Source organism: Puntigrus tetrazona, chromosome 6, assembly GCF_018831695.1.
Source record: "Puntigrus tetrazona isolate hp1 chromosome 6, ASM1883169v1, whole genome shotgun sequence".
NCBI lineage: Eukaryota > Metazoa > Chordata > Actinopteri > Cypriniformes > Cyprinidae > Puntigrus > Puntigrus tetrazona.
In genome coordinates this window covers 16,239,908-16,254,313 of record NC_056704.1, presented here as the reverse complement: position 1 = coordinate 16,254,313, position 14,406 = coordinate 16,239,908, and the positions used below count along the sequence as shown (strand labels likewise).

At 36.5% G+C, this 14,406-nt stretch overlaps 1 protein-coding gene across 1 annotated transcript in view; it reads left to right on the top strand.

Moving 5' to 3' along the window:
- The first annotated feature begins 473 nt into the window (after positions 1 to 473).
- Positions 474 to 14,406, top strand: part of mast2 (microtubule associated serine/threonine kinase 2) — a 101,695-nt gene continuing 87,762 nt past the window's right edge. The window contains 1 exon segment of the mRNA XM_043241361.1: positions 474 to 2,042. Coding sequence (XP_043097296.1) covers positions 1,962 to 2,042 — 81 coding nt within the window. The 5' untranslated portion in view covers positions 474 to 1,961.

Here is a 14,406-nt window from a genome sequence, read left to right as displayed (position 1 = left end):
GGAAACATGTCACCCATTCAAATATATTTAGGTGAGATTAATCAATGAGTTATATGTATGTAATTAGATTTTTTAAAAATGATGGATATTATACTACAGTATTGAATTCAAATAAAAAGTTTTACTCACTTGTAATATGTTATATAGTTTGAAGTAAAATATCGTAAAAATAGACCACAGTACAATACAATCAAATGCTGAAATCTGTATTGTGTTAAACAAGTAAACTTTCAGTTCTTGGAATTTCTAATTATTTCCCTGATGTGTTGTTTATATATAAATATTTTTAAGATAAACACGAACTCCATATACTGCTCAGAGTTTAATTTTGAATGCTTTTGCTCATTAATCCACATCAATCGATCGCAGTGATTAAACCATAAACCACATCATGTATTGACTATTTTGCTACATGCTATTCCAATTTATTTTGTCTTTCTGTCATACTTTTTTTGTTTCCTGCTTCAAGTCATGACCTCCTACACAGTTATTTTGAAAATAAAACCCATATATCTTATAGCTTAAATGAATGCTGTTCAGAATTTATTCATTATAATTAAACTTGTAAAATACATTAACTTGCAAATTGTTCTCCGTCATTTGACAAATACATTCCACAACAAACACGGAGAACTTGTCATATAATTTAGTTTAATACTAAAAAGAAATGAAGAATGAAGAACTTCTGCCTGCTGCTTTGCTGAGACATCTTTTTTTTCTCAGTACATCTCAATAAAAGACTTTCATTTAATGTGTTTACCTTGCACCTTGTTTTATCTTCCAGGCTATGTTTATGAAGAAAATGCAGTAATGGCTGTCCAAAAAACACAACTTTCGTCTGCAGATGGCAGCAAAGACAAAGCCCGAAACCTAGCTGTTCACTTGCCTCTTCTAATCTAAAGCACCGGAGGAAACAACGTTCCCAGATCAGCCCTCTAGTGTATATGCGATGCAAGACACACAAACTGAACTCAGATCAGCGCTCCGGCGAATGTGCAAGACTTCCTTATCGGACTCCGCTCGAACAGACTGATCTCAGATCAGCGCATTCACTTGATCCGCGCTTCAGGAAGCTGTTAGATTTCCTCCCACAAGAAAACCAACGACATGGACCGGCTCTGATTAGCACTTGTTTTCGCCACCGAGCCGTTCCCCCCTCACCGGCCGGGTTCACGTTTGAAGAAGAGCGAGACTGGAGGAGCAGAGCGTCCCTCATGATATAATGATCCGTGTCAAAAGAGCTCGCGCTCGAGACGTGATGAACAGTTGAGCTCGCGCTGTGGCTCCGCGGCAAAGTATCTCGTCAGTCAGGCAGTTGACTGGATAAACACATCGCGTTTTTAAGGTTTTTGTTTTCGTTATGGTCGAGATAACGCCGAGACGCTAAAGTGTTAGTTTACAGAGAAGATACAATCCGCTGGCTGACTTCAAACTGCGGCAAGCACGTTGGAAACGCCGCGTTATTCAGCGTAATGGTGTCCTGTCGAAATAATCTCACACTGACAGACGAGAGCCCGGCGAGTATATTTACACGTTGTTTTTAAACGGTCGCTTAATTTTTGTAAACCTGAAAGGCGTTTATTTTGCGGATGTTGTCAAACTTTATCAGCAAGCCGCTAGCGAGCTAGCGAGTTCCGCCGGTTGATTTGCCGCGCTAAAACGGCACAGTTTGCGTAGAGCTGAAGACAAAATAGAAACGTTAACGTTACTGACTGAAAACTGACGGGCTGTCATGGCAACTCGGGTTGTAACTTAAGGTCGAGAGAGCGACACAGAAGCCTCGGTGTCGAACCTGCGCTCACCATTGATTCTGTCTTTGTGTTTGTGGAGCGAAGTTGAGGAGAGGTTTGCCCACCATGTTTCAGAGCAAAGCTCGTTTCATCATCTAGTTTCACTGACCACCGGATTCTGACACCGATATATCACTATTGTAGAGTATTACTCAACCTCCATCCATCAGAATGAAGAGAAATGAGAGCAAAAACAAAAGGAAACTCTGCACCTCTGAGCAGCGGGAGAGCAGCACCGAAGGAAAAGACGAGGTGAGTGATCTTTCCCTGGAAAGTTGATACGTTTCAACACTGATACTTTGCATGGTCATTTTAATATGCACGGTAAACATACCAAAACACGAATGCCGTACTGGTGCATGTGACGCAGCCGCCCTGCAGAATGAGCGCAGTGCATGGTTGCAGTCCATTCGTGATGGATCTGTGCTTGTAGATCAAGCACATTATGCCATTGAAACTTTTCTTGCCAAGAACCCTTAGTCAAGTCGATAATTTTAAGACAGAAGAGACATCCAGAGCAAGAGGGTAAAGGGTTTTGTTTGATTTCCCCCTCTTTTTTTTATTCTGTTTACATTATATAAGACTGGTTTGCTTATTTACGTTATGTACGTTACGTTATTTGGACTGGAATATTATTTAAAAACAGTACACACTCCAGGACATCAGAGTTTTGTGTGTTTTTATATTGTGTGTAATTAGATTTGTTCACTTGTTTGATAAATTTTATGGGACTTGCTCAAGTTTATTACCCACGTTATGTTTGTTTTGCAAGAGTTTTATTGGCTGCTTGTTTTTGACTCTGTGGGTCTTGTTATCATTCATCAGGTGAGGGCAAAGGCATTGGGAGGAAATATACTGCTGCTTTGAATCAAGGACAAAACGACAAGTGTTTTCACCAAAAATAAATAAATAAATAAATGGGAAAAAACCCCAAACAAAGTGCAAAAAAAATATATATAATACATTTTTATAATTTAATAATATATAATTTATTTATTGGAGTTATCAAAAGGTCAACCTTCTATTTTACACTCTTTTTTTTTTTTTCCCCATACCAGTCACATTATAGTAAGAGGCATTCAATGATTTAGTTAATGTTGCTCAGTGTTTTAAATGATGAGATCATCAGGGAGTGGTGCATTTCAGGTGAGCCACCAGGTTTCTTTTTAACCTGACCAAGTTGGCAGAATGCCGTGATCATCTTTTTTACACTTTTTAAGTAAAAATCATACGTTTTCATTTTAAAATAAACAGTGTTGCAAGTCATATAGGTTGCCACACTTGTACGATGTATGTAGAGTACAGTAAAACCTGACCAGTATTGAAAAAAAATTATATATATATATAATTGCAGTAACAATTTTTTAACATGCCAGAAAATTAAAATGAGTCCTAACAGAAAATCTCCTCCCGGAGAGAGTTAGTGAAAGAAAGAAATTAATTCCAGGCTTCAGGGTTTATAGAAGTCTGGACATGGATTTTAAATTGTGATTATAGTTAATGCATTTAGTTTTAACAAAGAGGGTCCACTGTTCAAGTGATTGGTATTGCACCCTCTTGATTCTCTCTTTTGAATACTCTCCATGTGCAGTAAAGCATTTTATCCAATCCTATTTTACTATAATACAGAATTGGAATGCACAGCTTAAAAGGTTTGGCTCGTGTTTCTTCATGAGTTCAGTTTTTTCCCTCTTATAACCTTTCGTGGTGAGCTAAACATCTGTGGGATTGAGCTTTGTTTTAGGAGTTCCTCTCCCCGGTAGTTGTTGAACCGCTTTATTGTAAAAGTTCTTTGTCCAGCACAGATGGCTTGGACTGGTGCAGTAAAGCAGTTACATAAGCAACTCCCAGCCCAAATCAGTTTTTCATCCTTGCATTTACTTGCATAAATATTTTTGATCATTTGAGAAATGAACTGACATAACCGGACTTGGTTGGATAATGGAAAATGGGTTATAACATGTTGTTAATGTTGCTGAAGACTAATTCCCTTTTGGCATGTAAGCTCTATGCTTAACACTTACACTGAAATGAGGGCTAAAATAAGCAAGTGCTGTACTGTGAGCCTGTTTACATTGCTGTTGATAGCTTTCTGTCTGCCCGGTGTTGCATCTGCATCACTAGAGGATGAGCCAGATATACCCACCAATTAGTTTGCAGGTTTTTACGGTAGTGTGCTCATCATTTAACATTATAGAGAGTGCCTTCAAGTGACATAGCCTTGAATCTGTCTCAGTTCATTAGAGAGCATTTAGATTATCCTTTAACTCCTAGCCTTTACGATAGGGTGAATCTATAACTGGGAAATTGCTTCTGTCTATTTAATGAGTCTTTGAAGAGTTTTATCTAGAGCTACAATGAAGCGAAAGGAAAAGTAGTTGTCAATACTCAACTCATTAAGCAGAGTGATCATTTAACAAGTCACGGCCACCTGATGAAGAACGTTTATCTAGACTGAAATACAATTAGTTTTCATATTCACTCATTTTTGCTCGTTCTGTTCTTACGTACTTGATTATGAGAAAGTCTCAGTATTGCTATGACAACCAGTGCAGATATATTGGATATTAACGATTAGATATATTGGATATTAAATGCGATACCTTAAGATTCCTAAAGGTATTTTTTGACAAACAGTTTTGTTTTCAGTGTGTATTTACACTGATGTGACCATACACTGTTACATTGATTTTAGTATTGATACATTTTATAGGAAGAAATGGAGACACGCGAGGCTGGGTGATGCAGGAAGATGCTGACTCTGAGTAGAAAGTGAAATCATTGTCCCATTGCTGCATGCAGTTAGTCGCACAGCAGGGGTGTTTCAGTTCGTCACACTCTGCTTTGCTCAGCCTTTATTTTAGAAGTGTTCGCTGGTCTCTGCTCAACTGAACTGGATTATTTAAAGACTCCATGAAATTAAAATAGGAGTGTGTGGTCTATAGTATTGCTCTATTAACATAATTTGAGGCCGTCAATATGTTTGTGCACTCTTGTGCTACATTGGATTTCATCTAACCATTCATTTTACACTCATAGTTTAAGAAACAATACCGTAAAAAAAGTAATGTTCACTTGTTTTGCACTAGTTTCATAGTTTTGATTGGAATATAACGCATTGCATATAATCTGGCCACAAAGTTTGAAGCACATTTGAAGCCAAAATTGGACTAAATAAAGCCAAAAACATGCATATGCATGCTAGCAGAACTCTACTCAGCTCCTGCAGCGTTACTACTTTCAATCATAACTGAATGACTTCTGATCTGTTTTTTTATTTTATTTTGGAGGTGGTTGAAAGGCAACTTCTTTTCCAAAACAAATATAGCATCAACAGAAATTGCTATGTCATTTTATCCCTAGTAGGGGTAAATTATAATTATTTTTGTATGATTAAAAGTTGTTTGTTGTTTCCTCTTTGAGTCCTTTATCAGATGTGCAAATTAGGTGAATATATAGATAGATAGGCGAATGCCACGTTTTATAGTGCGCATGCCTCTGCAGTCATAAATGACGGGAAATTACTGATGCATTTATGAGGCTTGAAATTTTATGGCACAGCTTTAGTATCACCGACCAGTCCAAAACACATCACAAAACACCTCTCTGTTCTGTGCAGATGTTGAAGATGTTGAATGTGATCAATAAACAAAAGAACCCAGTTGTCTTTTTTCCAGCTGTAGCATATAAATATAAAAGAGTAAAGCATGCATTGTTTTTGCTTGTAGCGGTGCTGTCTGATCATCAGATGATGTTGTTGGTGTTATGACAGGCCGACTTGAGGACATATTAATGCACAAGGCTGGGGTTGCTGGTGAATAGCATTTTAACACGAGGTAGGTCAGAGGAGGAGAAAGAATGCTACAAGCAGAAGCCTGTGTATGTAGGGAACGTGTCAAAAAAACAGCTGTTTTAATGCACTGGAAAGCACTTTGGCTGTTCTACCAGTCACTAGAGAGGGGAGTGGTTCAATATTTTGTTGTGTAAAGGGCAAAGAGCAATTGAGTAAGTAGAATCAGATTTTTCCTTGTCATAAAGAAACCACTGTAATGCAAAGAAATAAGGATTTTTGAGTGTCTCTTGGTCATTGATACTTTCCACCTGTTTAATAGATGTAATAGACTATCAGAAAAAAAAAAACATTTGGCATTCTTTGCTTTTCTGTGGAACACCAACAGGAAAGTGACAGTTCACACAACTGCTTAGTGATATCATGTTACTTAAATATCAGTAGCTTATACCAATGCCTGTAAACTGTCACTGTAAAACCACAATATTGTCTGTTTTGACTGGAAAGTGCTCAGTTACTTGGTGTCATAAGGATTTGACTTAATGCTTCTTTTAGACTTCAGGAGAAAGGTAATCTGCAAGGTAGCCAGAGCCTTTGTGTTTCCTGAGACAACCTAACCTAATCTTCCATCTTCCCTTGTAACACACTGAGTAATGCCATTCGAAGAACCCCACCCCACAAAAAACAATTAGTTATTCCTCATAATACATTTATACAGATATTTTGGAGGAAAATCTTTCTATGTGTTGTTTTTTTTCGTCCTCTGTTTTATTTTTTCTAGTCTGTTTTTCATTTATTTTGTTCCTCCTCTTCTCTTAATTGGCCCTACCTAGGATGCCTCTCCCATCTGTTAGCAGACATTTCTCAAAACTGAAAGCTTTCCAGCACCATCATTATTATGGCTGAGTACACATAGTTCGAGCTGGTGGCACAGATGAAAACCACACAGAGGCACAGCGCCTCGAGAGCTTCATTTATCCCCGAGTCTGCACACGGTGCATAATAAATTAAAATTCCTCTAGATTACAACCCTTGACATTGCTTAATCCATGTTATAATGAGGCAAACACAGATAGACTCCCGGTTCTAATTCCTTTTGAGATGCAGGTTTACATACAGAATGAATACTACTAAAATGTTGTCATGTTTTAAACCTCGGTATCCTGATATTTTGTGGCAGTGTTTATAGTTGATAAGTGCTATACTCTTAGTTTATTAAAACCTAGAGTTTCCAAATATCTACAGCTGAATCCTTCTATATAGAATTTCTTGTTGGTTTCAAATCTGTGCCTCAGTTCTCAACAATGTTAAAATTGACCGGCAGAATATATGTCCCAACATTCACGGTTGTGGGCACGCGTGTATGTTTATGTGTGCAAATCTGTATTGATTGTGACCTTGCATTATAAAGTGTTTCTGGCAAGGCTGGAATTGATGCTGTCCACAGGCAGAACGTAATGATGCAGAAAAACAATAAGCTGACCAACTGACTCTGCACTGCGCAAATAGTTCCTTTACAATGCAACTCAAAAACAGCCTTAAAGTTTAAACCAGTGGAGACAAATTAAAAAATGAATAGAGATTTATTTATTGTATTTACATAACGCATTATACAAAATACAGCATCCTATTGCATTGACTGTCTTTTGTCCACCCACTATAAATTTTTTTATAAGCCTTTATAAAATGAAACCCTGTTTCATGCTCCTAAAAACTAGGGCTAAAGCATAATGAAACTATAGGGTTATATAGCTATAACTGTGTGCTTTATTTACAATGTTAGTTTATGTAGGAGTTAGACTAAGAGCCACCTCCTGTTTGAATTCTGTATGTAAACAAGCACACAGGCTCACACACCCCTATTCTCACACACGTCGGCCGCACAGATGGATTCGGATAGTTTGATGTTTGTGTACAAATCAGATTAACATTCTGTTTGAGAACTGGGAACCACACACATTTACATGGAAAACATTCCTCTGTGTACATCAATCTTACCTGACTCTAAACTCAGTAGTCTTTGTTGACCACAGGGAGTAAACTAAAAGGATCAAGTACCGTATGTGTTATTTTGAGGAACTGTAAATGTGTAGATTAGCATCATCACCAGTGGCACTGCTGTTTTCAGAGGCTTCATCTCAGAGGTTCATTACAACAGTTCAGTGACGCTCACTATGTAACAGAAATAGTTTTTTCTATTAAGCAGCTGCACTTCAATCAAGAATCAAGAATGGAAATGGAGCAGGCTTGACTAACTTTGGACGAGTTGCCAAATAACTAATTTTCGTGGGCTTTGTCGGCAGCATTAGACAAGATCTGCTAAAGTGCTCATTAAAAATTGGTGCTTAAAAAAAGTCATTACACACTGTGTTTGGTGATTTAGGACAATGGACGTAAAATTTTATAGGATTGGGTTTGATTATTCCTGAATGATGGGGTAGTAGTAGAGAATATTGCCCAAACAAATGTTTACAAGCAGGCCTAGTCAGCATGTGTGTTTAATAATGCACTACGATCCTGCTGCATTTTAAATAAGCTCTTTTGCTGTACAAGCTGTGTTGAACTCATTGTTAAATACTTGTTTAGAACTTGTACTACGTTTTTTTTTTTTTTTTATAATATACATTTATTTTTTTTCTTTCTATACCCACCCTATACTTCAGCTATGCAGTAATAATCTGAATGTCTTCTGGCTTATTAGCTCTCCTACCTGCTGTGTTTGTTCACCTCAAATGTAATATCTGGAGTCAAGAAGAGAGAAATGATGTGTGTGAGATTTAGCACTGAATCATTAAATTGAAGAGGCTTTGCAACATAGAATTAAAAACATGCAGACATATTCACAAACTCATAGCTCTAATTTATGGTGTGAGGATTATGTAGTTGTTTCGTCTGATGAGATGGTAAAGATGAGGTTTTTATTACCAGTGGGCATAATTTATGTGGAAATAGATCTGAGTGGAAAATCATCATGTGCAATTTATGTTAATCAGTTTATGCAAAGCAAAATCCAATTTAATGGCTGGGTTTTTCAATGAGGTGCTAGGTTGTGTGAAAGTCTGGAGTGTCACGCTCCATGGCCCTCTAATTACTGTGGAGGTTTTGAAGTTGCCCTTTTTTTTTTTTTTTTTTTAATCCTGTCGGTAGACAGAGATGGGGTGGGGGAATCAAAACAAAACGGTCTTTTTCTTTCTCATATTTTGCAGACGCCATCACACCATGTAGAGCACTGTTAAATTAGTCTCTTAGAGAACAATTATGGTTGTCTCTTGCAAAAAATCTATAGTTTCAAGATGAATCTAATTCATTCTTTTTGAATGCACATTATTTCAACCATTTGGAATATTTCAAACATATTGTGGCAGCATTATGTTTCTGTCTTATTTGTGGTAAAAAACTGGCATGTGGCATATGTTTTTTTTTGTATATTACCTACTCTAAAAATATAATGTTTAGGAAGTTTAGAAATGTGATTAAACATTTGTAAATCCAAACGTTTGGTAACATATAGAACAAAATATTATGCTAAAATTATAATTTTTTTAATAGTGCTTTTCCTGGTGAACGTGTCACTCATTTTGAGGCATTTAAAGACAACTTGAAATGCTGATATCTGTCACAGTATTAATGGGGTTCAGCTGGCAGAGCTGCAAAGCGATCTCATTTCTGATTCTACCTCCAGCTGATGATCACTTACCCGAGAACCTCGGACCATTTGAGGTTAATGAAAAAAGACGCCACAGCTATTGTCAAAGATTCTGATAGATGGGTAGCAAAATTCTTCGGAGGGAGACCGTTTCTTCGCATCTGACAGTCGTCTGATTTAGCACTTTTACAATTTAGTCTTTTGGAAAACAAAATAATTACGGTATTTGAATATGAATGGAAAAATGCAGTTGTCTGTTTTAATTGATTGCTTGGCTTCATATGATTAACAGTGCACTAGACAAACACAGACACATTTACTGGCAAAATAACCTAGCATTATAAATTGGCCTGTAAAGGCATTTTTAAACCAAATGAACCACATTTGTATATTTCTAATGCAGACTTGTCTTGAAAATCAAGTACTGATCAAAGCACTTTAGCCCCTGCAAACCCAAATGCTGTTACCCTAACAAACTGCATTCTTGGATCATTGTCCAGTGTTTGGAAGAGTTCTATTGTGTCTAGTTCCCACTGTAATGAATCCGTTAGTCATTGTAGACAGCGATGCTGTGCTTACGGCTCAGACCTATGAACTTTTCCCTTGATTAGCTCAGTGAAAGGGCATTGCTGTCAAGCACAGTGGGGAGCAGGCCATCCAAAGGCTTTTTTTCTTCTGGTAATGACCTGTGTTGAGCTTGTGGAGTCCCATCACATGTTAGGGAGTGATGCTCTGGGCCAAGTGTTTTGATTGGTGTGAAACTACTGACCCCCCCAGCTAGCTGTATAAATAAATAGTCATTGTTTTCCCATACTTTTAACAGTACACTGGACTGTGGATTACATTTATTTATTTATTTGAAAGATGAGTCATTGTGTGCCAATTCTGTTTCCTGTCCTAAGAAAGCACCGTCCAATACTGATATTATTGAAGGAGTAGAACGGGTTGTGGGGTTGTTAGTGTGTTATTTTTTTCACCAAAGACACAAACTATCTATTCCAGCCACAGAAAAATGGTAAGACCTGAGCTTTATTTAATAGTGACAAGTTTTTTTTAATGCTATTTATTGCTTTACTGTGTGTTTTCTCTCAGTAACTATATTAAAATTCTTTGCTTGCTTCAAACCAATATTAGTTTCCATTGAAATCGAACAAAGTAATAGTTACCTGATCTAGATTTGATACCAAAAATAACAAACTGAAGACATGCCTTCAGTCTCTCTTAACATTGGCTGAATGAAAGAAACATTGGATCTTCTTTGATTTACATTTTTTTACATTTAAATGAAACAGATGATTAGTTTTTTTTTTTTCTAATCCTATTCTGTTCCTTTATTTGCTCTGTAAATTCCATTAATAATAATGAGCAATTTAGTTTTGTTCTTTTCTTCAGGACTGGCTTGTTACATTTGGTTGCACTTAACCCTGTAACTCTAGGTTAGGGTCAGAGCGTGCATTTGGCAGAAAAATGTATCATTCAAATTCTATTTGAACTCTGAAGTTATTTATGGAAAAAAAAATGAATCCATTGCGGAGGATGTGTATGGTTTAGCTTTTTCCTCCTCTTTAAGTTTGCAAGCAACATGAATTAGCCCATCTGTCAATATTATGTGTAATATAGTCAGCATGTACCATGTCCAAGAGTTTCTGATTGTGACCTTATCTCCCCCTGCAGGTCCTATAGGCTGTGTATTACAGCGTTGCGTTTGGGGCAGAATGAGGAAGGGCTTGTTGGTCTGAATTTGGTGTTCCCTTTCACAGCTGCAAGAGACAGATTAGAGTCTGTGCTCGAAATATATGGTTTCACCTAAAGCATTGGACTTTGAAATGTGAGGCATGCCCTTCATGAGATATGCAGAGAATGATGATCAATTCATTAATAATAATAATAATATATGTTTGTTGCTGTTATTATTTATCAAATTATATATTTTTTAATTAGAATGTTTTGCAATAAATCAAAATTCAAATTGTTAGTAACTACTACTACTTGCATTAATGATAAGGATATATTTGAATGTGGTTTTGTTTGGAGGACAAAATGAATATCAGTTCCTGTCCCTTTTATGTGTGGTCGGATCTTTACTAATTCCTTTTAAATGACCTCTGAGCTCAAAGGCCATGTTCCACAGTTGTGTTTCTCTCCTCAGAGAGTTTCAGATGTGGGTGATTCGGCTTAGCTTGAGGCTTGCCTTCCAGGATATCATATCCCTGTAATGTTGTACAAAGCATTGCAATGTCCCAGCTTAATCCTGGAACTGCACTTATTCATCTGTAGAGCTTCTAATGATAGTATTGTCTTCTTTCAAAACACTGGTGCAGCAGCTCATGGACAGGCCCACACAGACTTACAGAATGCCACAGTTTACCATAGAGTTGTTAATGGACAGTTTCCTAAAATTCCTTACGTGCTTGTTCAATAAATATTGTGACTGATTTGATGATGTTTCTGTACTTCCAGCTCAATTTCACATATTTGAGCATATATAAATTAATTCTGCAGAAATCAGTGCCAAGAATGATTAAAAAAAAAAGTCAGCAGATTTCCTCAGTTTCTATGTATGGTATTACCTAAAATCTCAGCCCTACAGAGACATCTTGAATTTGTTTCTATGTAATCATCTCCTTTAATCAGATCTTACAGACATGCATGTGTGCAATAAAGCTTCAGCTTATTGCTTGGGCATGGCATGTCATGTCTGTTTGGAAGGACTCTATTCTAAATCTGACTTTTGTGTCTTGATACAACATTCATAATCTCTGTTCTCATCTTTAATTTTCTCATCTGTCAGGACTTGTCTCAGAATAATAAACCTTTTCTTTGAAACAGTAAGCAGCTTTAATTTAACACATCAAACATGTAGAGATATGCAAATATATTTTAAATATACTTTTTTTTTATAATGTACCTTTTTATACTTTAACACTGGCTCATTCAGGATAAATGATCAAGTTTGGTTACTTTAATGATTATAACAGCTCTGAAACAGTTTTACACCATCTGTGTACTTTTACTTATTATGTCAAGAAAGCACATAAACATTTCCTTTTTTTTTTTTTTTGGTTGTTCTGTGAAGTTTTGTGAAACGCGCACATTTATGAAATAATCAGTAAAGGTTCCATTAACTTCCATCATTCACAATCTACTCTTATAGAGAATTGGTCCAAAGAAACTTGGCCTGAGTTATAAGGCAGTGGCCTGATAATAAGCCTGGTTTTGTTTTGAATAAGTTGGAATTCCAATCTTTCACAGTTCACATTCAGGTCTTGGCTCAATGTCTGTCTTCTCACTTCTCCATTGCACGCAGCATTATTGGTTTGTCTTGGCTTTGGATGTTAGAGGGTGGTGGGGTTCAACTGGAGAACTGGCAGAGTCATGTTACACTGTGTAACACACAATTACATAAGCCGGCAGAAGCACTGCTGCAGCATTACTCATTTGCCTGGCAGTTTAAGCTATGATGAGAGTTCTTTCACAGTTCAGAGGTGAAGCCCCGGGGCGATGCAGTCATGGTTGACAGATTTTAGTACAGTTGGCATTCTTTGAAAACCATTTTTTTTTTTTGAGCTAAATGGTGTGAGAAACAGCAGAGAACACACAAGTCATATATACCATAGACAGAAGTTTAAAGCAGCATTAAATTGAATCATTCAATTATAAAATGCACCTACTTCCAACTACACTTAAAATATTTTGTCCTTACATGGCCTTTTGAGAGTGCGTTATTGAGAATTATGTGTGCCCTGCTAATATAATAACTGCACATTAATCACAAGGGAGTAAAGTAACAAATGCATAAAAGCTGTGGGTGCAACATGTACATTTTGTGAAAATGGGAAGAGTAGATAGAAGTGAGAAAATATGTCGGTAATATTCCTGATGTTTTCACATTCAGTGGTTCCGTTTAAAACGATTGCAAACAGGCATCATGTTGTGAAATTACGAAACCAGAAACTGTGAGGGGAATTTTTTTTTTAAATTTGTCAGTTTGTGCGCTTTTCCCATAGAAGACTAACATTGCCAAATTAGTATAAAGTGTCTAGGGTTAGTCAGTGATCATAACAAACAAATTAATTACAAAAAGAAAGAGAAACAAATGAACAATTTTTTTTAATTGAGGAATTTATTGAATTAGTTTTATGTACACTACCTTTTGGAGTCAGCAAGAAGTTAGTCTCTTATGCCCCAAAAGGCTGCATTTATTTAATAAAATATTCAAATAATGATGATAATAATGATAATTAAAACTGTTCTATGCTGATTATTTCTTTTTATTATTAGTGTTTGAAATGGGTGGTGCTTAATATTTTTGTGAAAAGTTTTCCCCCATTCTTTTATGAATATAAAATAAAAAAATATGTATTTATTAAAAAAAAGTAAACATTTTCAAAATAAAATTAAATTCCATACTTGTATGCAGTGCAATGTAATGTAATTTTTAATGCACTTCATGTTGGTAATTAAGTTGAATATATTTTCTTACCCTGTGTTTTTTTTATACTAATATGGTAAAATAAATATCAATATCAATATGATAAAAGTAATCTAAATTTATCAAAAATAGTTTGATTACTTAAAAAGTGTAATGTAATAGATTGTTAATTCAATTAACTAAAATGTTTTCATGTAATTGGAATCAGTAACTAATGACTACAATTTCTTAGTAATCTACCCAGGTCCACTGATTATTCATTCTTAGCTCCTTCTCAAAAAAAAAAAAAATTCTTATTGAGCCCAAACTTTTGAACAATAGTGTATGTTGTACAGCACAGCTGTCAAAGACATTGCCACTTTCCAATTCAGGTTGACCTCGCTGTTTCTCACAGATCCCTGTTAATACTGCTATCAAGCTTTTCCTGAATGACTTCTCAAGGCCATCCCAGCTGGCTAGTTGGGCCAGCACCCTGGCACAGCCCCAGCATATGAGAACATCATCCTGTCGTTCCCATGGAGTTAGTGCACAAACATCCACTCTTTCATTCAGCAGACCCTGGATACCTTGAGCACATCTGGAAAACATCAGCACACAAGCTACAAGCTGACTAATGGGACATTGTGTTTCTGGCGGTGTGCACATGTACAGTAGGCATTACACGCTAAGCATAGATACACGCATATGTCGATAAGTCACATCTCGTTGGGAAGTTGAAGCAGAGAGGATTAGATTGAGGATTAGAGGA